Source organism: Panthera uncia, assembly GCF_023721935.1.
Source record: "Panthera uncia isolate 11264 chromosome A1 unlocalized genomic scaffold, Puncia_PCG_1.0 HiC_scaffold_17, whole genome shotgun sequence".
Lineage (NCBI taxonomy): Eukaryota > Metazoa > Chordata > Mammalia > Carnivora > Felidae > Panthera > Panthera uncia.
Window position 1 is genome coordinate 25,261,215 of NW_026057577.1, and position 26,653 is coordinate 25,287,867.

Consider the following 26,653-nt stretch of genomic DNA (forward strand, 5'->3'; position numbering starts at 1 on the left):
AAAAAAAAAAAAAAAAAAAAAGAATATGCTCTGGGATGAGCACTGGGTGTTGTATGGAAACCAATTTGACAATAAATTTCATATATTGAAAAAAAAAAAGAATATGCTCTATATTAATTAAAGTTATGGTTTATGTAGTTATTCTGCTTTAATACTTGCTTTTTTCTTTGTTTTTTCAGGTGCTGAAGGGTAAGTTTTCTCAGCAAGTAAAACTTCACAAGCTGCATTATCTGTAAAGAAAAAGATACTTCAATATTTTAATTATTTAACCTCTCCTTAACTATAAGTATAGAAAATAGAACTCAAATTTGAAAAACAAAACCCTGATTTCAATGACTGCATCTCTGTAATAGTTTCAGAAGAAAAACTTAATATATGTTGAATAATCTGACTTGCTATAGATAAGAGTCCCAGGTTTCATAGGAGTAAATAAGCTCTATATAAAATATTTACTTTTCAATTAATAGAGAAAGGTGTGTGTGATTAAAATTCTTCATTAATTATCCTTTCATTTCCATATTCCTGTATTTTCAGGCTCTCTTGAAACTTCTCTACTGCAACTTTTCTATCAACATTTAAAAGATAGTCAGGACTCTGATCTTAACAAAAACTTTATCTGTACCCAATACCCCTTCATGATATATCCCCTCTCTCCTCTTATCCACAGGCATGTCCACATTACTAACATAACTTCCTCTCCTCCTGTTTACTCCCAAACCCACAGCAATCTAATTTCAGGTCCCACAAATATGAGCAGAAACCTTTCCTGCCCTACCTTATTGGACATCAGTACAACAAGCATGAACATTTTCCCTCTGGTCCCTTTCATGGCTCCTACTCAGTCCTGACTCTTCTCTTTTTTTTCACTCTCCAGACTCAATCCAAAAAGCAACAAAAATCTTTTGACTGTCTGCTTTCTGCCAAAGTTACCTAGCATATGTACTTAATATGCAAATTTGGCTTTTCTTTGTTCTTAACACTAATACCTTGCTTTAAGGCAACAAGAGATTTCCCTTCGGATTATTTCAGTAGTTTTTCAATTTTGCCCCTCTGTACTCCACTACCCACGTTACATACCTAAAATACAAGTCTAATATCATCTGCTTAAAACTTCCCCAAGGCTTTCCACTTCATTCCAGTTAAAACTCAAGCTTTTTAACTTAGCATATAAAATCCTGATTTTTGTGATGCCTGCCTATAATACATATACATTCCCAGCCTCGTTGCAGAGGCTAATTAGGTTTCTAGATACAAATAGGATACCCATTTAAATTTGAATTTCAGATGAGCAAGTAATTTTTTAGTATAAGTATATGCCATGTAATAGTACAAGCATATACAATATTTGTGACATAATTATATTAAAAATTATTTATCTGAATTCAAAATTAACTGACCATTCTGCATCTTTACTTGCTAAATCTGGCAACCCTTGAGACTAACCACTTCACTCATCTTCATCTCCTCAAGTAGAGGGAAGTAGTAGGTTTCAGAATTCTGTAACAGATAAAATTGGTACCAACGTTTGGTAATAGATTAAGTCTAAGAAGTAACAAAGAGGAAGGTGTCAAGAATGATCCCGATGTTTCCAGTCTGCTAAGCTACACTTGATAGATGGAAGACACTAGTGGAAGACCAAGTTAGGTCTTGGTTGTGACGATTCTCAGTCCTCAATTCCTGCTTTATTTATTCTCTTGGTAACTTTTGTTACAGCTACTTCTAAATGCTGAAGTGTTTCATTTACATTCTTTTTGCATGTTTGTTTTCTATGCCACTTCCTAGGTGATCTCATCTGATCCTATGGCTTTAAAACATTTATATTCTTGACTCCAGATATTTATTTATAGCTCCAGTCTCTGCCCTAAACTCCAGACTCCTGTATCACAAACTGCTCTCATTACATCTCTACTTGAAGGCTAATAAGTCTCTTAATGTTTTAATATTTTATTGAAGAACTCTACGTACACAATAGTAGGCACAAATCTTAAATATGTATGTATTCACCCATATAATCACCACCCAAATCAAGGTATAAAATATTCCAACACGTCAAAAGTTTCCTATATGTTCCTTCCCATTCAGCACCCCCTTTCCAAAGATTACCACTATTCTTACTTCTACTATCCAAAATAGTCTTGCCTGTTCTTGAACTTCATATATATGGAATTACACAACACATACATGTTTTTGTCTGCAACATTTCATGAAACATTAGGTACAGGAGTAGAGAGATAAAATTCAATGTTGAAACCAAATTCTCTCTCTTTTTTTTAATATGAAATTTATTGTCAAATTGGTTTCCATACAACACCCAGTGCTCATCCCAAAAGGAAACCAAATTCTCTTAATCATCCTCCCAACTTGCTCTGTCCTCCAGTGCTTTCTCAAGAAATGATACCATCATTCATCCACTTGCTTAAACCAATAATTTTAGACTCTTCCTTGACATTTATTTTTCTCTTACCCAACATACAGATTAATCAGAAAATCCTAGTGCTTTGAAATATATTCCGGGGGCACCTGGGTGGCTCAGTTGGTTAAGCATCCAACTTCGGTCAGGTCATGATCTCACAGTCCATGAGTTCGAGCCCTACATTGGGCTCTGTGCTACCAGCTCAGAGCCTGGAGCCTGCATTGAATTTTGTGTCTACCTTTCTCTCTGCTCCTCCCTCTTCATAATGTGTCTCTCTCTCTCTCTCTCAAAAATAATAAAACACTAAAGGTATATATATATATATATATATATATATATTCATTCCAAATCAGACCACTGCTACCATGTTAGTCTCATACCATTACCTGACCACTACAATAGTTTAACAGGGTCTCTTTGCCTTCTTAGTCTATCTCCACATAGCAGCCAGAGTGATTATTCTAAAATATGTATCCAAGGGGCGCCTGGGTGGCTCAGTCAGTTAAGTGTCTGACTTCAGCTCAGGTCATGATCTCGCAGTTCTTGAGTTCAAGCTCTATGTTGGGCTCTGTGCTGACAGCTCAGAACCTGGAGCCTGCTTCACATTCTGTGTCTCCCTCTTTCTCTGCCCCTCCCCCACTCATGCTCTGTCTCTCTCTGTCTCTCAAAAATAAATAAAAACATTTAAAAATTATAAAAAAATATGTATCCAATCACATCATCCCACTTCTCAGCACATTTAGAATAGAATTCTTACTCCTTACGATGGCATAGGAGACTCTACATTATACCACTTGACTAGCCCTCAACACAACTGCAGTCATTCATTTTTTTTAAACTCATTTTGCTCTGGTCATACTAACCTCTTTTCTCTTCTTCAAACATGCTGCGCTCATTCCCATCTTAGGACCTTTTCTCTTGTTGTTCCCTTTGCCAGCATACTCTATCACAGATTTTCACATGACCCACATTCAAGCTTTGTACAAATATCATCTCCTCAGAGATGCTTATCCTAGAGACTTTTAAATACAGAGAACAAACTGAGGGTGGAAGGGGGTGGGGGTGGGGAAAATGAGTGATGGGCAGTGAGGAGGGCACTTAACGGGGTAAGCACTAGGTGTTTTATGTAAGTGATGAGTCACAGGAATCTACTCCCAAAGCCAAGAGCACACCATATATACTGTATGTTAGCTAACTTGACAATAAATTATATAAAAAAATAAAAAAATTAAATAAAATTTAAAAATACAATAAAATAGTATCCCTTGGGGCACCTGGGTGGCTCAGGTGGTTGAGGGTCCAACTCTTGATCTTGGCTCAGGTCATGATCTTGTGGTTCATGGGATCAAGCCCCATGTCTGGATGTGCACTGATAGGATGGAGCCTGCTTGGGATTCTCTCTCTCCTTCTCTCTCTGCCTTTCCCCTGCTCACACACTCTCTCTCAAAATAAATAAATAAAATTAAAAAAAAATCATAAAATAGCATCCCTACTCATACCCTGTTTTTGCCCTGCTTTATTTTTATTCTAATATTGATATATATTCATTTGTTTATCTGTTTATTATCTTTCTTCCTCCACTATAGCAGCTCTGTTAGGGCAAGGACTCTGTCATGTTCCCCAGCAACTAAGAAACTTTGTGTCACAATGTAGGTGATTAAAGAATATTTGTTGAATGAATGGAATTAATGAATGGTGTGATAAGTTATCTCTGAAACATCCAAGGGGAAATGTCCAGAAGGCAGCTACATATAAGGGTCTTATTCTCAGAAGAAAGTCTAGATTGAGAGAAAACTTGGAGACCCTGCTATTTATAGAACACCTGTACATATTAGGGGTACATTTTAAAAAGATTAAAATCTAGGAACTGGCCTTGAAGAACTTCCACATTTAATGGCTAATAGTGGCAGATTAGATTGCAGAGGAGACTGTGCAGGAGTTACCTGGGAAGTAGTTACCTGTTTATGTTTGTCTCTATGACTAGACAAGTTTCTAACACTTAGTAAAGAACGTGCCATAGGAACACAGTTGGATTTGTTGAATTAAGGAAGTAAAAAATAATTCTTGAGTAAGATGTCATTTAATTTTAAATTGCAAGTTAATCAACCACATAAAAGTAAGAATACAAAAGCATACATAATTCCAGAATCACTGTTCTGACTCACTATCAGGCTTTATAAATAGTATTTTCCACAGCCAAAGAAAACTTTTTATTGGGCAAGACCTAAGTAAAATCATGATTGCTTTTGGAACCCTTACTACTTTCACTTTGATAACCTCTCTTCTCTTGTTCACAAGCTCCCTTACTCTTAGATTTATACAAAAATTCCTCTTCTAATGCTCACCCTCCAGCGTAGTAGATGCTACTCCTTTGAAAGATGGGTGCTTTTACAAGTTTAGTTTTTATCACTTGATTAATTTCCCTTAAAAGAGCAACTATTTTCATCATTTTTATACCCAGAAATCCTAACATAATACTTGACATTTAGAAAATACTCAGTAGCAGTATTTCTCAAAGTGAAAATGATGCAAAAAACTATTTTTTTCTTTTAGTTCATACAAACTTGCCTATTAAGAGTAAAACCAGCAATTCTTTGTTTACCCACAAATAAATGCTGTAAAACTTGATTCAGGAAATAAAAATGGAAAACTGAGATACAGCATGAATTAATAAGGTTGGAAATGTCTAAGTTTATTCCAATAATAGACTAAATTATAGAGTGCCTATAATGCAAGACACTGTGTTTATCCTTTTATTTTCAATCATCACACATAATTGCAATATAAATGTTTACTGATTATCTTCCTCTCCCATGACTGAAACTTAGGAGGCAAGGATTTAATACTACTCTTTACTGGTATATATAGCAACACCTAATACAGAGTATATACTCAGTAAATGTTTATGAAATGAATTAATAATGGGTACTTTAGTGATAGTTAAAGACACACATATCTTTCTAACTTCACATATCTTCATTTTTAAAAATATAACCAAGCTAAAAAGCACTCAGTTTCCTGGGCTACCAATTTTCTAAAAATATACTGCATTATCACAAAAATAAAGAAATACAGAATTATGAAAATGATTAGTTTCACTGTTTATTACCTGATTCTGAATGGAAAGTACTCTTTGGTCTCTGAGAAATATTTTGGTCGGTTAATGTCATCACTCTATAATAGGAACAAATTAATGATTAGTCTCAATTTTTCAGTAACTGTAGAGAATCCTCAAATAATCTTTACAATAATAACATTAAAATTTTTTTTAATGTTTATTTTTGAGAGAGACAGAGACAGAATGCGTGTGGGTTAGGGGCAGAGAGAGAGGGAGACACAGAATCCGACGCAGGTTCTAGGCTCTGAGCTGTCAGCACAGAGCCCGACGCAGGGCTCGAACTCACAAGCTGTGAGATCATGACCTGAGCCGAAGTCGGGACGCTCAAATGACTGAGCCACCCAGGCGTCCCTACAATAATAACATTTGTATACTATAAAATATCTGTAGAAAGAACACAACTGGTTAAGAAAATGTTACCATATCTATATGAACAAATAGTTTAATAAAAGGTAATACATTTATATACTTTTCAGTGTGAGACAATACATATGGAGGACAAGGTAGAATGTTTAGAATCAGAAAGACCTGAGTTTAAAGGCCAGTTTTGCTACTGGCCTTGGAAAAGTTACTTAACCTGTCCTGATACTTGGTTCCCTCATTTATGCAAAACAGAATGGCAATCTTGTTTCCTAGGATTCTTGAGGTAAGAATCTCAAGTAACAGGAAAGATAATACTTCTTAAAAATTAATGTCCTTTTCTATTTTAGAAATGACACCACCCCCAGACTGTGACCACCTCCTTGAATTTAGATACTGTTGCTCTCACACACGCCTTACCCTCAGTCTACATGCCACAAACCAAGGTCTTGATCTTTGCTCAGTAATGTTTCTCCTCAGTCTCTCCCATCTTCTAGTTGCTTAAGCCAAAAGTGCGGAGTCAGCCTTGACTACTTTCATACTCCACCATTCATTCCGTCAATGAATAACAGACCACCCTGTTAGTTCTGCTTTCAAAATATATCCAAAATCCTTTGGATTTGGTTCCAAAAGCTAGTTCTTACCTATACTCTTACCACTCTGGTCCAATATCTCTTGCCTAGATTAGGACAATAGTCTCCTAACTATATCTCACTATAACTATAATTGTCTCTTCATAATCTATTCACAACACAGTAGCCAGGGTGATTCTTTTAAAACCTAAGCTGTATCATGTTACCCTTCTAACCCTTTCAAAGGCTTTCCAATCCACTTACATTCAGCTACCATGCCTTATATGATATGGCTTTTTCTCTCATTTCATCTTCTTTTTCCTTCTCCCACACTCCATCCCAGGAGCCCAGGCCTTCTTGGCGCAGAGCCTTGCTTCAGCTATTCCCTCCACCTGGAATCCTCTTTTCTCCTGTGAATTACATGTCTTTCTCTGTTTCCTTCTTTATGTCTCTGCTCAAATTTCATTTATGACTTCTCTCACCACACTACTTAAAATAGTGAAACTTCCTTCCAATACTCTCTAGCCCCCATCTTGCTTTTTATCCATAGCATTCATTACCATATAGAACAGAATGAATTTGTTCATTCACTTATTGTCTATCTCATCCAAGTAGAATGTGGACTTGAGGGCAGAGATTTTGTTTTTAATCTATTTCATTAATTACAATGTATCTCTACCTGTAAGAATACTTCTGGCACATAATGATTCCTCAACAAACACTGAATAAATGAATACCTAAATTTGTGGGCTAATAATCATTCCAGCTATATAACTATTATAACACAGGGTTTTCAAAAGCTTGACAACTTTAAAATAAAATATTAGTTCTTACATTTCTCTATGGCATTTCTGATAGTCTTCTGAAGAGGGACCTAGGAAAGGAAAAAAACAAAACAAAACACCAATCTATTAGAAAGATAATTCAAGCACAGACCAGAGGCCAAAATTACTCTAGCTAAAAGTAAATATTTTCTCTAAAATATATGGTGATAGTGCAGTTTATTTTTATGATTTTATTGTTTTGTATTGTTTTTATCTGCCACTTAAATTATATAGAAGTATTTTCAAAATACCAAAATAAAACAAAATTGTTAGGAAATTTTATGAGATGCAGGAATCCATCTGCCTGTATTTGGATAGTTAGTTATAATTTTTGAAGTCCTTTCCAATCTTTTATCTACTTGATTCTTACAACAGTCCCACAAGGTAAATATAACAATTTACTATTTCCACAATACATATACAAAATAACTGGTCAAGTGATAAAACTAACAGCTACCTACCTGGAACTTAAACTCAGATATCATGGTTCTTAATCCAGTACAAATATAGATACACATATTAGTAGACTTATTAGTCAAGACAATGCCTACCAGTCAATATTTTGCTGTCTAGGCACTCTGTATTACTAGGTACATAAAGAACTGTGGGAGTAGTCTTCTGAAGAATATGACCCTAATAAGCTGCAGAAGTCTGCTTACATTTAATTAGAATTTTACAGTTTAGTAAAAGTGAAGTGAATGATGCCTACTAATCATTTAGAAGTATTTCTCTGAAAGGGAGGTTCCCAAAATATAAAGGACTACAGTGAACAGCATCTACTTTCTGCTTTTGCTGATGATAGTCTCTTGCTTTTCTTTGTGATAATCAAGACAGGGCCTGTGACTCAGTACAATGGCAGCCCTGCATCTCTCTGCCCAAAGTGACTGTTCAAGGATAAGCATATGAAATAATTTAAGCCAAGGTATAAGACCAGGACTTTTGTTCAAATCACTGGGAAAGAGAAGCACTTTTGTTCACTGGATTTGAGGCTGTGAGTATATAGGCCTGGACCTAACAAGAGCTACTATATGAAGGGAGGTTAGCTGAGAGTTCAGTTTGCACATTAGTGCCGTGAGCTGAGAGATGGAAAGGAATTGGGTCCTACTGATACCATTTGAAAGCCTGAATTAGGGTTCCTGGGTGGTTCAGTTGGTTAATCATCCAACTTTGTCTCAGGTCAAACCACAGTTTGTGGGTTTGAGCCCCACGTCAGGCTCTGTGCTGGCAACTCAGGGCCTGGAGCCTGCTTCAGATTCTGTGTCTCCCTCTCTCTCTGCCCCTCCCCTGCTGGCACTCTGTCTCTCTCTCTCAAAAATAAATAAAAGCATTAAAAATAATTTTTTTAAAAAAAGAAAGCCTGGATCAAGTTGTAATTGCATATGATATACTGCTAGATTTTTCAGGTATATGTGGTAATAATTTCATTTTTTAACCTAATAAAGTTTGAGGTAGGATTGATTTTTTTTTAATTTTTCTTTCTTTCTTTCCTTCTTTCTTTTTCTTTTTTGTCATCACTTACAGTGGACAAAGAAGTTAACTGAAACATTTGTTAAAGAGACAGGCTGCTTCTTTGGGCACTTTATATCAGCAAAGGAGTTGCCAAAGTAAACATAACACAAGGTTTTCAAACTGTCAGAAATACTGCCATCCAGATAGATACCAACTCTCCCATAAGGGACCCCGTAACCAATGCTTAATTCTTTGATATTATTTATCCCTCCTTTTTGTGAGGCTCTGATAGATGAGCTGACAACATCCATTGCTATTCCCCCTCTCTATTTTTATACATTTTCCCCTTTCTACCACTATAGAGGCTAGAAGAATAAAATACTTGGGTTTTTATAAACTTTATCAAGGAAGACTTCCAAGTAGTCAGGAGATACAGGACTCAGTCCTGGCCAATAGACCTAGTCTGCTGGGAAATTAATTGGAAAGCTTTTGCTTTTCTGATAAAAAGAGATGTATGTGGCTAGTACTGCCTTTTCTAATTCTTTTTCCCTGGAACACTGTTGTGATGCCTAAAGGCTTAGCAACCATCCTACAACTATGGGGTAACAAGCCAACACACTTGGTAGTAGAAAGATAGAAAGAGTATAAGATCTTAATGCTATTAGTGAGATGCTACACTAACTCTGGCCTGGGAAGAGAAGTAAATCTAGTATAAACAAGCCTTTTTTGCATGACAAAAACAACATACACAAAAAGACAACTGACAAACTTGGGGAAATATTCACAATATAAGCCACAGACAAAAGACTAATATTCTTTTTTTTCCCAATGTTTATTTATTTTTGAGAGACAGAGCATAAGTGGGGGGAGGGGCAGAGAGAGAGGGAGACACAGAATCTGAAGTAGGCTTCAGGTTCTGAGCTGTCAGCACAAAGCCTGATGCGGGGCTTGAACCCATGAACTGTGAGATCATGACCTGAGCCGAAGTTGGATGCTTAACCAACTGAGCTACCCAGGAGCCCCTAATATTCTTTACAAAAAATTTTTTTAGGTATAGATGAAACACATTATATTAGTTTCATGTGTACTACCTAATGAATTAACTTCTCTAAATATTATATTATGCTCACCACAAGTGTAGCTAACTTGTCACCATAAGATGCTATTATAATACCACAGACTACATTCCCTATGCTGTGACTTTTATTCCTGTGACTTATTCATTCCAAAACTCCAAGTCTCTTATCCCCTCTCCCCTTAACCCATTTTGCCCACACTCCCATTCCCCTTCCCTGTGGGAACCATTAGTTTGTTCTCTGTATTTACAGGTCTGATTCTGTTTTTTGTTTTTTAATTTGTTTTGTTTTTTAGATTCCACACATGTGAAATCATATGGTATTTGTCTTTCTCATTCTCACTTATTTCACTTACCATAATGCCCTCTAGGTGCATTCATGTAGTTGCAAATGGCAAGATCTTAACCTTTTATGGCTGTGTAATAGTGTGCGTGCATGTGTGTGTGTGTGTGTGTGTGTGTGTACCATATCTTCCTCATCCATTTGTTCATCAGTGTACATTTAAACCACTTCCATACCTTGGCTATTACAAATAATACTACAATAAATTTTCAAATTAGTGTTTTTGTTTTCTTTGGGTAAATATCCAGTAGTGGGATTACTGAATCATATAGTATTTCGACTTTTAATGTTTTGAGGAACATCCATACTGTTTTCCACAGTGGCTGTGCCAATTCACATTCCTACCAACAGTGCATGAGGGTTCCTTTTTCTCCACATCCTTATCAACACTTCCTTTTTCTTGTCTTTTTATTTTAGCCATTCTGACAGGTGTGAGGTGGTATCTCATTGTGGTTTTGATTTGCAGTTTCCTGGTGATTAATGATGGAAGCATCTTTTCATGGCTGTTGGCCATCTGCATGTCTTCTTTGGAAACATGTCTATTCAGGTACTCTGCCCATTTTTTTAAAGTTTCTTTTTTTAAGTTTTTATTTATTTGAGAGAGACAGTTCAAATAGGGGAGGGGCAGAGGGAGAAGGAGAGACAGAGAATCCCAAGCAGGCTCTGCACCACCAGTGCAGAGCCGGATGCAGGGCTCGAACCCACAAAGCCGTGAGATCGTGACCTGAGCTGAAGCCATACAAAGAGACATATCTAGAAAAAAATGTCATTATGGCTGATGTAAGAAAAAGTACTGCCTATGTTCTCTCATAGGATTTTTATGAGTTCAGGCCTCACATTTAGGCCTTTAATCCATTTTGAGTTTGTGTATGGTATAAGAAAGTGGTCCACTTTCATTTTTTTGCATGTAGCTATCCAATTTCCCCAGTAGCATTTATTAAAGAGGCAGTCTTTTCCCCATTGTATCTTCTTGCGTTGTCACAGATTAATTGACCATATAAGCATGGGTTTATTTCCAGGCTCTCTATTCTGTTCCATTGATCTATGTGTTTATTTTTGTGCCAGAACCATGCTATTTTGACTACAGCTTGTAATATATCTTGACATCTGGAAGTGTGACATCTCCAGCTTTACTATTTCTCAATATTGCTTTGGATATTTGGGCTCTTCTGTGGTTCCAAACAAATTTTAGACTTATTTGTTCTAATTCTGTGAAAAATGCTATTGGTATTTTGATAGGGATTGCACTGAATCTTCAGATTGTTTGGGGTAGTATGGACATCTTAACAATATTAATTCTTCCAATTCATGAGCACGAAATACCTTCTCATTTCTCTTCAATTTCTTTCATCAGTGTTTTACAGTCCTCAGAATACAGGTCTTTCACCCCCCTGGTTAAGTTTATTCCTAGGTATTTTATTATTTTTTGTGCAATTACACATGGAGTTGTTTTCTTAATTTCTCTTTCAGCTACTTTGTTATCAGTGCACACAAATGCTATCAATTTCTGGATATTAATTTTGTATCCTAAAACTTTACTGAGTTTATTTATTACTTCTAATAGTTTTTTGGTAAAGTCTTTAGGGTCTTCCGTGTACAGTATCATGTCATCTGCAAACAATGATAGCTTAATTTCTTCCTTATCAATATGGATGTCTCATTTCTTTTTCTTGTCTGACTGCTGTGGCTAGAATGTCTAGCACTATGCTGTAGTGTTAGAAAAGTAGTAAGACAGGACATCCTTATCTTGTTCCTGATCTTAGAGGAAAAGCTCTCAGGTTTTAACCATACAGTATGATATTAACTGTGCTTTTTTTTTCTTTCATAGATGGCCTTTATTATGTTGAGGTATGTTCTCTCTAAAGTCACATTAGGGAAAGTTTTTTTTTTTTTTTTAAATCATGAATGGATGTTAAATTTTGTCAAATGCTTTTTCTGCATCTACTGAGATAATCATGATTTTTATCCTTCATTTTGTTGATGTGGAGTATCCTGTTGATTGTGATATTGAACCATCCTTGTGTCCCCAGAATAAATCCCACTTGGTAGTGGTGAATGATCCTTTTAATGTATTGTTGAATGTGGTTTGATAATATTTTATTGAGGATTTTTAAATCTATGTTCATCAGGGGTTTTGAACTGTAGTTTTCTTTTCTCTCTCTCTCTCTCTCTGTGTCTCTCTGTATTGGTGTATTTGTCTGGTTTTGGTATCATGGTAATGCTGGCCTTATGGAATGAGTTTGGAAGCTTTCCTTCCTCTCTCTCCTATTTTTTTGGAATTGTTTGAGAAGAATAAGCATTAACTCTTCTTTAAATGTTTTTTAGAATTCACCTGTGAATCCATCTAGTCCTAGACTTTTATTTTTTGGTAGTCTTTTGTGTACTAATTCAATTTTGTTATTACCAATGGTTTCTTTAAGATTTTCTATTTCTTCCTAATTCAGTCTGTTAGATTGTGTGTTTCTAGAAATTTATCCATTTCTTCTAGGATGTCCAATTTTTTGGCATATAATTTTTCAAACTACTCTTACAATCTTATATTTATGTGGTGCCAGTTGTTACTTGTCCTCTTTCATTTCTGGTTTTACTTATTTGGGTCATTTCTCTTTTTGTCTTGAAGAGTCTGCCTAAGGACTTATCAATTTTTTTTTTATTTTTTTTAACGTTTATTTATTTTTGAGACAGAGAGAGACAGAGCATGAACAGGGGAGGGGCAGAGAGAGGGAGACACAGAATCCGAAATGGGCTCCAGGCTCTGAGCCGTCAGCACAGAGCCCGATGCGGGGCTCGAACCCACGGACTGTGAGGTCATGACCTGAGCCGAAGTCGGACGCCTAACTGACTGAGCCACCCAGGCGCCCCTAAGGACTTATCAATTTTATTTGTTTTCAAAGAACCAGCTCCTGCTTTTGTTGAACTGTTCTATTGGTTTTGGTTTTTGTTTTAGTCTCTACGTCATTTATTTCTGCTCTAAACTTTATTATTTCCTTCTTTCTACTCACATTGGGCTTTGTTTGTTCTTTTTTCTATTTCTTTTCGGTTTAAGGTTAGATAATTTTTTTTAATGTTTATTTATTTTGAGAGAGAGAGAGAGGGAGAGCGAGCAAGCACACACGAGTGGGGGAGGGGTAGAAAGAGAATGATAGAGAGAATCCCAAGCAGGCTCTGTGCTGTCAGTGGAGAGGCCCATGCAGGACTCAACCCCATGAACCAGGAGATTGTGACCTGAGCTGAAATCAAGAGTTGGATGCTCAACCGAGCCACCCAAGTGCCCCGGTTTATAAACAGATATATAATTATAAATAAATAGATAATTTATTTGAGCTTTTTCTTGTTTCTTCAGGTAGGCCTGTATCATTATATATTTCTCTCTTAGAATTGCTTTTTATGTGTCTTAAATGTTTTGGACCATTACATTTTCATTTTCTTGTGTCTCCATGTAATTTTTGATTTCCCCTTTGATTTATATGTTGACCCATTAGTTGTTTATTATTATGTTGTTTAGCCTCCCCATGTTTGTGCTTTTTCCAGTTTTTTTTCTTATGATTCACTTCCAGTTTTATACTGCTGTGGGAAGAAAAGATGCATAGTATAAATTCAATCTTCTTAAATTTATTCAGACTTGCTTTCTGGCCTAACATTCAATCTATTCTAAAGAATTTTCCACATGCCCTTGAAAAGAATGTACATTCTGTTGTTTGGATGAAATGTTTTGTATATATCTGTCATACCATCTGGGGTAATGTGTCATTCAAAGACACTGTTTCCTTATATATATTTTTTTTTCAATTTTTTTTCAAATTTATTTCTGAGAGAGAGCATGAGTGGGGAAGGCACAGACAGAGAGGGAGACACAGAATCCGAAACAAAATCCAGGCTTTGAGCTGTCAGCACAGCTGACAGGGTCCAAACTCATGAACTACAAGATTATGACCTCAGCCAAAGTTGGACACTCAACTGAAAGAGCCACCCAGGCATCCCTCCTTATATATATTTTTTAATGTTTATTTATTTTTGAGAGAGAGAAAGGGAGAGGGAGAGAGAGAGAGGGAGAGGGAGAGAGAGAGAGAGAGAACATGTAAGGGTCAGGGAGGGGCAGAGAGACAGAGACCAAGAATCCAAAGCCGGCTCTGTGATGACAGCAGAGACCCTAATCCCAGGCTCCAACACACAAACCATGAGATCATGACCTGAGCCAAAGTCGGACACTTAACCAACTGAACTACCCAGGAACTCTGACACTGTTTCCTTATTGATTTGCTACCTGGATGATCTGTCCATTAATCTAAGTGGGGTGTTAAAGTCCCCTATTATTATTGTATTACCATCAGTTTCTCTCTTTTTTTTTTAAATTTTTTTTTTCAACGTTTTTTATTTATTTTTGGGACAGAGAGAGACAGAGCATGAACGGGGGAGGGGCAGAGAGAGAGGGAGACACAGAATCGGAAACATGCTCCAGGCTCCGAGCCATCAGCCCAGAGCCTGACGCGGGGCTCGAACTCACGGACCGCGAGATCGTGACCTGGCTGAAGTCGGACGCTTAACCGACTGCGCCACCCAGGCGCCCCTCAGTTTCTCTCTTTATGTCCATTAATATTTGCTTTATGTATTTAGGTGCTCCAATATTGGGTGCATAGATATATACAACTGTTATTGTCTCATTGGGTTGATCCCTTTATAATATGCAATGCTTTTGTCTCTTATTACAGTCTTTGTTTTAAAAAGTCTTTTTGTCTGATATAAGTGTTGCTACCCTGGAGTTTTTTTTTTAATTTCCATAAGCATGGTAAATGTTTTTCCATCCCTTCATTTCAGTCTGTATGTGTCGTTATGGCTGAGATGAGTCTCTTGTAGGCAGCATATAGATATGTCTTGTTTTTTAATCCACTCTACCACCCTATGTCTTTTGATTGGAGCATTTAGGAAAAGGCTAAAATTCTTAATAGCTAATGTACTTAGAAATGGAGGGTAGGGGTACCTGGGTGGCTCAGTCGGTTAAGCGTCTGACTTTGGCTCAGGTCATGAACTTGCGGTTCGTGAGTTCAAGCCCCACGTCAGGCTCTGTGCTGACGCTTGGAGCCTGGAGCCTGCTTCGGATTTGTGTCTCCCTCTCTCTCTGTTCCTCCCCAGCTTCCACTCTGTCCCTCTCTCTCTTAAAACTAAGTAAAAATTAAAAAAAATTTAAAAAAAAGAAATGGAGGGTAAAGAATAAAAAAACAGGTAAAAAAATGGGGAAAAGGCATGAAAAGAAAATTTACACATACATGCGCGCGCGCACACACACACACACACAGAAAATAAAAATAGCCTTCAAACATATGAAAAATATTTAAGCTCACATACAGTTAGGGAAATGCAAACTAAAATAACACTGAGATACCATTTCTCACCTATTAGAGTAGCAAAAATTTTTAAATATGACAATATACTTTGTTGGTGAGGGTATGAGGAAACAGGATATGAGAATATGTTGATGGGAATGCAAACTGGTATAATCTTTCTGGAGGAAAATCTGGCAATATGCAACAAAACTATATATCCACTTACCTTATGACCCAGCATCCTACTTCTGAAAATCTATCTTTACGATATGATAATATATTTTCATATTATTGATGGAATAAGTTTATTCATTTACACACTGTTTGTAGTGGCAAAATACTGGGGGGAAACCCTAGATATCTAATTCATAGGAGAGTACTTAAATAAACAAAAATACATCCATACAGTGGAGTACCATGCAGCTATTGAAAAAACATGAGGAAGAGCTCCTTAAAACTAGCTGGAGTGATTTCTAATATATACTAATATGTGGAAAAAAACAAAATAAAAAAGTATATATAAATATGCTAACCTTCATGCACGAAAGAAGAGGATATAGGGCACCTGGGTGGCTCAGTTGGGTGAATATCAGATTTTGGCTCAGATCATGATCTCACGTTTTGTGAGTTCAAGCCCTACACTGGGCTAGCTGTTGTCAGTGCAGAGCCCACTCTGGATCCTCTGTCCCCCACTTCTCTCTGCCCCTCCCCTGCTTGTGCTCTTTCTCTCAAAAATAAATGAAACACTCAAAAAAAAAAAAAAAAAGGAAATAAAGAAGAGGATATAAGAAAATACATACAAAAGAAATACAAGAAAGATAAACCATAAGGGTTGGGTGGGAAAGGGGTAGAAAGAAGAGGGGAATAGGATCAGGGTAGCAGGAAGGAGAAGTGATGCTTTCCTGAGAACATATAAATATTTTATAGCTTTGACTCTTAGAACCATAGCAATGTTTCACATACCTTCACATAGCCCCTTCTCCCCAAATAAAGAAACAAATCAGGATGGAAAACCAAAAATTGAATCTGACACTAGCAAATGAGTCTCACTATACTCCAAGTGATTAACAAAATGCACTGAAATATATATAACCTATATAACTTTGTGTATGCTTGAATTATATAAATAAGTAAATAAAATATTGTATTTTAACACATAAAATAAATATTCATGAGTTAATACTGCTATAATCAACTGAATAAATAAACAGCAGAAAAGATACAATTCTTTTACAGTAGAATTTCAATTAGTGAATGTAGCAGGGAAGCAAAAAATAGAAAATCACCATTAAACAAACACCAGCATAATAACTGTTATAGTCAAGTTCCTCTGATGAATACTAATATCAGTGAATGAAAATTTGAGGACAAACAGGATTTATAAGTCTCAAACTATCTTCTCTGGATATTTATTAACCACAAAGGCAAACTAGTAACTTAACTATTCAGAAAACCACAGCCACCACCTTAATCAAGTGATGAAGTTTAGTATCACCAGTAATATGATATACTGACATCAAGAATTTAATACAATGTACTGAAAAAGGCATAACATCATTTCTGCAGTGTTCTTTAAAACATTGTATAAGCTCATTCTAATCATAAGAAAACATTAGACAAATTCAAAAGTGAGGGACGTTCTATAAAATAACTGATGAGTAATCTTCAAAAGTACCAAGATTATGAAAAACAAACAAAGATGAGAAACTGTTACAGACTATAGTAGACTAAGGAAGAAGTAACAATCAGATGCAGTGCTTGATCCTGAAACACAAGAAAAGAGATTGGTGGAAAAACTGGTGAAATGCAAATAAGGTTTAATTAGTAGTTTTATGCCAGTGTTAATTTTCTGATTCTGATCATTGTACTAATGTTATATAAGACAGCATTAGGGAAAGCTGGGTGAGATGTATATGGGAATTCTCTATTTTTGCAACTTTTTTGCAAGTCTAAAATTACTTCAAAATAAAAGTTATAAAACAGGAGACCCCTATGTTATTTGTAGCCAAAGATTATGCTAATTGATAAACTTAGCTATAAATCATTCAAAAAATTACTTTGTTTTTCTGATACAGATGAGGGTTTTCCTCTGTGACATAAGAAAAAAGAATGTGAAAACTCACCTAAAATTGCAGAGAGGTCTGAAAACTGTGGTACCTTCTCTATTGCTATTGCTTTACTGGTATCCAGAAGAGTGGAATTCTTGCATTGCATATGTTCTTCCAACCTGGGACATTTCCAATCTAAAACAGCAGGCAGAAATGGCACACAACTTTGAACAACAGCACACAACTAGTAGGTTACCTCCCCCAACTCCAAAGGTCCCAGCCATACTAAGCTGTGGCAATTAAAGATTTGGGTAAGACAGAGAAAAAAGACAAGTCTTGATGGCATCAGAATAGTAAATATTCTTTGGCCTATTTCAGTACTGTAATCTACTTTCTTTCATGGATTTTTGCCCCATAAACATTACTGACATAAGAGACAGACAGCATACCTATGAGGTTCCTTTTAATGTTTTATGTATAAATTATACCTATTAAATAACATGCTAGTATTACTTGATGTCAGTTTTAAACTTTCCATTAACTTCCCACTACGCAAGAATGAGGTTATTCTCTCTTACATCCCTGTCCCCACCTTTTCCACACTTCCCATTATCCTGATATTATATTACATATTTAGTTAGATCAATATTTGGTATAGACATTATAATAATAAATTGCCATAAAAATGCTATTTACTCTTGTACACCGTAACAATCATTTCTACCCCCTGGAGTCAGCCTTTTTTGTTAGTTTAGTTTTCTCTGTATTTTTCATCTATTTAATCCCAAACTTTACACCACGTTCTATAAATTCATTCTTTTCATTCCATTTCTAGTGTTCTAAAGTTTCACAATGCTTCATCTTGGTGTTTTTCATCTATTGTGGTAGGCACAGTGTGACCCTTTTAACACAGAAATCATATTCTTTAACGCTAGGAAACTGTTCTTGAATTATAACATTGGTAATTTTCCTCTTGTTTCCTTCACCATCTTTGTCTGAAACTGCTTTCATTTGATATTGGATATCATATACTCCTCCACTGACTTATCTCTGTTGAGTAGCAACCTTTCATCTTTATTTTCCTTTTTTTTCTCCTCAACCCTAATTTCTAATCCTTCTAAATTTCTCTCTGCTATTGCATTCATGATCTGAATATTCCCTTTTTCATAGCACCCTATTCTTATTTAATGAACACAATATACATTTTATGTCAGTGAGACTATTTTTTCAATATATTTTTTTCTCCTTGTGTTTCTATTTCTGCTTGGTTCCTTTTCTTAATTTTTAATTTTTAATTTTATTGTGGTAGGAACACTTAACATCAATCTACCCTCTCAAATTTGTAAGTGTACAATATTGTTCAGTATAGCGTATCACAGTGTTGTATAGCAGATCTCTGGAACCTATTCATCTTACAAAACTGATACTTAATACCTGTTGAATAGCAGCTTCCTATGTCTATCTCATTCTAGGCCAGGGCAACCAACATTCTACTCTCTAATTCTATGAATTTGACTATTTTAGATATCTCATGCAAGTGGAATGATACACTATTTATCTTTCTGTTACTGGCTTATTTTACTTATCATAGCATTCTTAAGGTTCATCCAGGTTGTTGCATATGGCAGGACCTCCCTTTAAGGCTGAATAATATTCCATCATCTGCATATACCATATTTCTTTTATCCATTCATAAATCAATGAAAACATAGATGGTTTCCACATTTAGCTATTGTGAATAATGCTGAAATAGATATGGGGCGCAAACATCTCTTTAAGATCCTGATTGCAATTACTTTGGATAAATATCCACAAGTAGGATTGGTGAATCACATGGTAGTTCTATTTTTAATTTTTTGAGGAACCTCTACACTGTTTCCCATAGCAGTTGCACCATTTACAATCCAAACAACAATGCACAAGTGTTCCAATTTCTCTACATCATTGTCAACACTTATTTTTTTGTTTATTTATTTTTGAGAGAGAGACAGATCATGAGTGGGGGAGGGACAGAGAGAGAGAGACAGAATCTGAAGCAGGCTCCAGGCTCTGAGCCTGACGTGGGGTTTGAACTCATGAACCGTGAGATCATGACCTGAGCCGAAGGTGGATCCTTCACCAACTGAGCCACCCAGGATCCCCCGCCCCCCCCCCCTTTTTTTTTTTTTAATTTTTTTTTTTCAACGTTTTTTATTTATTTTTTTGGGACAGAGAGAGACAGAGCATGAACGGGGGAGGGGCAGAGAGAGAGGGAGACACAGAATCGGAAACAGGCTCCAGGCTCCGAGCCTTCTGCCCAGAGCCTGACGCGGGGCTCGAACTCACGGACCGCGAGATCGTGACCTGGCTGAAGTCGGACGCTTAACCGACTGCGCCACCCAGGCGCCCCCCCCCTTTTTTTTTAATAATAATCATCCTAACAGGTGAGGTGACATTTCATTGTGGTTTTGATTTGCATATCCCTGATAATTAGTGATATTGGCATCTTTTCATATACTTGTTGGCCATCAGTATATCTTCTTTGGGGAAATGTCTATTCAAGTCCTTTGGCCATTTTGTAACGGGGTTATTCATTTTTTTCCCCAAGTTATAGGAGTTTCTTATATATTTTTTAACATTAATCTCTTATCAGGTAAGTATTTTGCAAATATTTTCTCCCTTTTTGTATGTTGCCCTTTCACTCTGTTGTTTATTTTGCTGTGCAGGTTTTTAGTTTTATGTAATCTCACTTGTCTAACTTAGCTTTTGTTGCCTGTGCTTTTGGTGTTACATCCAAGAAATCATTAAGTATCATGAGGGTTTTCCCCTATGTTTTCTTCCACGTGTTTTATGGTTTCTGGTCTTATGTTTAAGTCTTTAATCCATTTTGAATTGGGTTTTTTGTATGATGTAAGGTATTGGTCTTATTTCATCCTTTTGTAGGTGGAAGTCCAGTTTTCCCACACTTGATCTTAGACAAAAGGCCAAGAAGCGATGGAAGTCCAGTTTTCCCAACATTGTTTGTTGAAGAGACTATTCTTTCCCCACTGTGTATTCTTGCCACCATTGTTTAAAATCATTTCTCTCTATTCTATTCATCTACATGTCTATCTTTATGCCAGTACCATACTGTTATAATTACTGTAGTTTTGCAATATATTTTGAATTCAAAAAAGTGTCAATTTTCTGTATGGTTTTTCTATTTATTGAAAATGGGAGTAATGAAGTCTTCATTACTGTATGGATGTCTATTTTTGCCCTCAGGTCTGTCAGTGTTTATCTGTTAGGTGCTTTGATGTTGAGTGCATATTTCTTTATATTTGTTATATGTTCCTGATTAATTGACCCTTTCATCATTATATAATGTCTTTGTGTCTTGTGATAGTTTTTGACTTAACGGATGTTTTATCTGATATAAGTAGGGCCACTCCTGATTTCTTTTGGTTACCATTTATATGGATTATCTTTTCCTATTGCTCCACTTTCAGCCTATGTGTGTCCTGAAATGTAGAGTCTTTTGTAGATAGCATATAGACCTTGTTTTTCAAAATCCATCCAGCCACTCTGTGTCCTTTGATTGGGGAATTTAAACCAGTTACATTTGAAGTAATTACTGATAGGGAAAGAATATTACTATTCCGTTAATTATTTTGTCTTATCGTTCTTTTACCCCTTTTCCTCTCTTGCCATCTTCATTTGTGTTTCATTGATTATTTTTATACTGATATGCTTTGACTCCTTTCTATTTTTCTTTTGTGTATTTTCTATAGGCATTTTTAATGTGGTTACCATGGTGCTTATATAAAATATAGTCTTAACAATCTATTTTAATCAGATAGCAACTTCGATTATATACAAAAACTATACTTTTATTTCTCCCTTCACACACATTTTGTGTTACTGATGTTATGGTTTACATTTTTTTTTATGTTGTGTATCCATTAACATATTTTTATTTTATTTTTAATACTTTAGTCTTTATTATTAGAATTAAAAGAGATTTAAATACCACTGTTACAGTATTATTTTATATTTATCTATATACTTATTGGCAAGTTTTATATTTTCATATGCTTTTGTGTTGCTGTTTAGAGTCCTTTATTTCAACTTAAAGAACTCCTTTTACCATTTTTTTTGTAAGGTGAGTCTAGTGGTGATTAACTCCTTCAGCTTTCCTTTAAGAAACTCCTTATCTCTTCATTTGAGTTTTTATTTTAACCACCTGGTGCTCATCAGGACAAATATACTCCTTAATTCCTATTACCTATTTCACCCATCCCTCACTCACCTGCCTTCTGGTAACTATCAGTTTGTTCTCTATAGTTAAGAGTCTGTTTCTTGACTTATCTTTCCCCCCTCCTTGTTCATTTGATTTGTTTCTTAAATTCCACTTATGAGTGTAATCACATGGTATTTGACTTTCTCTGACTTATTTTGCTTAGCATTATACTCTCTGGCTCTATCCATATTGTTGCAAGTGGAGAATTTCATTTATTATGGCTGAACAATATTCCATTGATGTTGTTTGTTTCTATTGATAGTTTTGATGGTTGACAGTTTCTTTACTTTCACCACTTTGACAGATCATTCTACCCTTTGTGGCCTGCAAGGTTTCTGCTGAGAAACCCAATGATAGTTTAATGGGGGTTCCCGTGTACATATCAAGTTGCTTTTCTACTACTGCTTTCAAAATTAAAAAAGTCAAAATTATTAAACAGTCAAATTATTAAAAGTCAAAATTTGACTTTTGATAATTTATGAGTCCCTGTGTGGATTTACTTGGTTACCTTAACTGAGATTCATTGGGCTTCCTAGGTCTGCATGTGCATTTCCTTCCCCAAATTGGGTAAGTTTGCAGCTATTATTTCTGTGAATAAACTTTCTGGCAGGCTCTCTTTCTTTTTCCCTCACCCTCCCTTCAGTCCCTTACTCTTTCTCCCTATTCCTCCCTCTCTCGTCTTCTTTCTTTTACCCTTATCCCTCCCTTCTTTCTTTTTCTCCCTCTCTCCCTCCCTCATCTCTTTGCCCTCTGAGACTCGTATAAAGTTTAAAGTTAAAAGTTGCTCTGTTTAATTGTGTTCTATGAGTCTCTTAAGGTTTCCTCACACACCTTATTTGTTGTCAGTGGCCAATAGGCATCTAGAATATACCAGGTCCCATCAGCACTTTGAGACAATTGAGAAAGAAGTCATTCCCTTGGGTAGCACTCTGAGACAGGCAAGAGACTAGCCAATCCTTTGGGAAGGTCCCAGAAAATTTACAACATTTCACGCATGGTTCAGTTCTTTTCTTCCCTAACCAGGGAGAAGATGGGACTTAGGGGTTTCCTGCCAATTCCTGTTGGCTTTGATATGGCTGGTCTCATACATGCCTGAGGTGCAGGAGTCCCTTTAACCAGTTTCCAGATTTCTCACAAAGGGAAAAAGTCCATGTATTGCTGTTGAATTGGTGTGTCCATGGGGGAAGAATGGATCAGGGCTTCTTATTCCAACATCTTGCTGATGTCACTCTCTATATATTTTCCTTTGTTTTGATCACTCTGTTTTGTTAGAAGACTTCCTCAGGAAGACTGATGATCCTTGGCTCTCCTCTTATTTAAGAGGGAGCCCTAAAAGGCTAAGTGGAATCTCTGGCCTTGTTTGGGCTTGTCACAGAGTTGGTTTCAGTGCAGAGTGTTCTTGTCAGTTTCACTGAAGGGGTACTGAGGTCAGTATCTTTAGGTACTTTCTTTAAGGCTGCTCAGATTTGTTAGGAAAGAATCTTCCATTCTCCTGCCTAGAAAGTTCAAGTCTGGGTGCTAGTATTTTGGAAGCTGAGCAGAGAAATGGGATGTTGGGTTGGGATGGGAATAGGCATTAGTCAAGAAGGTCTCACAATTCAGATGTACATTTTCATTTAATTTCCCCTCTTCTTCATTCAGTACAGTATCTGAGACAGTTGCCTTTTATGTATAATAACACCCAAATCTCATTGGCATGAAATTAAAGCATTTACTCTTATTCCCATGTGTACTGGTTGGCTCAGGCAGGTCTGCTTCAGATTAGAGACCTGCTGATCAGATGGGGCAGCTCCCTGCAGTCTGCAGGTTGTCTGGGACTATTCTGTCCCATACCTCTCATTCTGGGGTCCCCACAGGAGAGGCAGAAGCTAATTAGGATATATTCATCTCATAATGTTAAAAGTTTAAGAGGACAAGCCCGACCATTTAAGCATATTTCAAAGATCTGTTTATATCTTATTGCCCAAAGCAAGTCACATTTCCATTACTGTACCAAAGCCAAACAGGGAGAAAGTTCATTCCACCACTACAAGGATATGGCAAGGGTGTGAACATATGATACTACTCCAGGGGAATGAGTAATTGGGATCAGCATTTCAAATTCCATGATCCTTGCTATTAACAGTGCCTAGTATCCTCCATTCCAGAGTTCCTCAGTTTCAAAATACCCAAAAGAATAAATCTCCACGCTCTATTTAAGTAAGACAGTAGTCACCACATCTTCTACATTTCAGATATATCTTTTTACAAGTATTGGGGCATCCAAATTGTGAGCTTCTCTGGGATACTATAATGCAAATTGGCTTGTTTCTGGGTCATTCCCCTAATGTCTTCATCCTTTTCTTATCTGGTGGCTTTTGATGTACAGTCCTATGTGACTGAGCCTGGAATACGATGGATAGTGAGCGAGGGCAGGAGGTTTTAATGAGGAAGACAAGCACACCTTCTCAAAAGGAACATTATTCATTGGAGGATTTGTGGACAAAGGAACAATTTCTATAGTGGGTCAGCTTAAGTTTGAAATTGTTTTCTCACCTAAATAATCTGATCCTCTGAAGATCTCAGGTGATGGGAAACTACTTAAACTCTCTTCAAAACTCTTGTATTCTGTGTAAGAGTCTGTGAATGAATAGCTCAGAAGAGAACTAGAAATTTCATGCTGCAAACTTTGTCCTGTAGAATAAACAAACAAAAAAGGTAAAATGTTTCAACAGTAAACACACTCAAAATCCTAAGAATTCAAATATGTAGAAATATACATGCAGTTTTATACAGAGAATGTAAAATTACTTATATAAATGACTGAAAAAGCATACAATTGTACACCACTTTAACTTAAACCTTAGAAAATGACTTGTTTTTTATGTAGAAAAATGCATTATAATCTTTTCCATTGCTTTCCCAAGTTTTATAATTTATTCCTTATGCTCCTTAGCTTCAATTGTGATTTTTTACCCCAAAATACAAGTTTTATATATAAGTAACTCACTAACTGTAAACTAACAAGCTGAGAATAAAGGGTAATTCTAGTTATTCCATTTAAAAATCAATGAGCCTACATCACCAGAGAAATACAAATCACAACGAGATGCCATCTCACTCCTATCTGAAGGGCTAAAATTAACAACTCAGGAAATAACAGACGTTGGTGAGAATGCAGAGAAAAGGGAACCCTTTTGCACTGTTGGTGGGAATGCAAACTGGTGCAGCCACTCTGGAAAACAGTATGGATGTTCCTCAAAAAATTAAAAATACAACTACCCTACAATCCAGCAATTGCACTACTAGGTTATCCAAAGGATACAAAAATGCTGATTCAAAGGGGCACATGCACCCCCGTGTTTATAGCAGTGCTATCAACAATAACCATTTTGTGGAAAGAGCCCAAATGTCCATTGAATGATGAATGGATAAAAAAGATGTGGGGTACGTGTGTGTGTGTGTGTGTGTGTATATATATATATATATATATATATATATATAATGGAATTCTACTTGGTGATCAAAAAGAATGAAATCTTGCCATTTGCAATAACATGGATGGAACGAGAGTGTATTATGCTAAGTAAAATAAGTCAATCAGAGAAAGAAATAGCATATGATTTCACTTATGTAGAATTTAAGAAACACAACAAATGAACATATGGGAAGGGAAGGAAAATAAGATAAAAACAGAGAGGGAAGCAAACCATAAGACACTCTTAAATACAGAGAACAGGGGCGCCTGGGTGGCGCAGTCGGTTAAGCGTCCGACTTCAGCCAGGTCACGATCTCGCGGTCCGTGAGTTCGAGCCCCGCGTCAGGCTCTAGGCTGATGGCTCAGAGCCTGGAGCCTGTTTCCGATTCTGTGTCTCCCTCTCTCTCTGACCCTCCCCCGTTCATGCTCTGTCTCTCTCTGTCCCAAAAATAAAATAAAAAAAAAAAAATACAGAGAACAAACTGAGGGTTGCTGGAGGGGAGGGTGGGTGAATGGGCTAAATGGGTGATGGAAATTAAGGAGGGCACTTGTTGGGATAAGCAACGGGTGTTCTATGTAAGCGATCAATCACTGGGTTCTGCATCTGAAACTGATACTACACTGTATGTTAACTAACTTCAATTTAAATAAATAAATTTTAAAAAAGGATACAACCAGTTGTAAATTAGAGACTATTTTCTATTTCCTTATATCTTTCACACATCAACTTTATAAATCTAGTAACCAAGGACATTTATTGTGTATTTAAACTACAATTTTACAAAATAATAATTATGGTTAGTTTATTTTCTCTAAACAGAGTATAAAACTCATTCAACAAGCATTTGAAATTATATGATGTCCCAAATATGGGATAGGAACATAAAAGGTAGTGCTTATTCTCAACAGCTTTGGATCCAAGAGTAACAAAAGCAATTATACTGCTGTTTTAAGTCCTGATAGAAGTATACAAAAAGTGCCACAGAACTTCCAAGAAAAAACAACTCATATACAAAGAAGAGGGGTCAGGAGAGGCTTCCCAGTAGAGACAGCACCGGAAATTTTTTTTTTTTCTTGAAGAATAAGTAGAAATTAACCAGGCAAAGAAGAAAGACGTAAGGAAAAGCATTTGTTGAGCAGCTCCCTTGCTCTTTTGCACTATATTCTAGAAAATATTTCTCTATTCTATTTTCTAGCTAGCTGATTTTGAGCTGAATTCATTTCAATATTAGGCTCAATTACTGAGTTTTTAAATTTGATGATATTTTTAGTTTCCAAGGACCATTAATTTTTTAAAATAGGACTGTTATAGTATGGATCCAGGGGCCTCTTGTCTTTAAAGAGATATTTAGTTTTTCTCTAGTTCTTCAGGCGTTACTCTGTTTGCTTGATTTGTTGCCTCTCTTCTGTGTCAC

The 26,653-nt window shown here is 36.3% G+C and overlaps 1 protein-coding gene across 2 annotated transcripts in view; it reads right to left on the reverse strand.

Annotated features, from left to right (window-relative positions):
• The window catches only part of MEIKIN (meiotic kinetochore factor), a 79,773-nt gene that overhangs the window by 48,604 nt on the left and 4,516 nt on the right, over positions 1–26,653 (reverse strand). For both annotated transcript variants that reach the window (XM_049649126.1, XM_049649124.1), the window contains exons 5-9: positions 24,317–24,454; positions 17,599–17,718; positions 7,298–7,337; positions 5,523–5,587; positions 160–230 (exon numbers count right to left, since the gene is read on the reverse strand). In XM_049649126.1, coding sequence (XP_049505083.1) covers positions 160–230; positions 5,523–5,587; positions 7,298–7,337; positions 17,599–17,718; positions 24,317–24,454 — 434 coding nt within the window. The remainder of the gene's footprint in view (positions 1–159; positions 231–5,522; positions 5,588–7,297; positions 7,338–17,598; positions 17,719–24,316; positions 24,455–26,653) is intronic.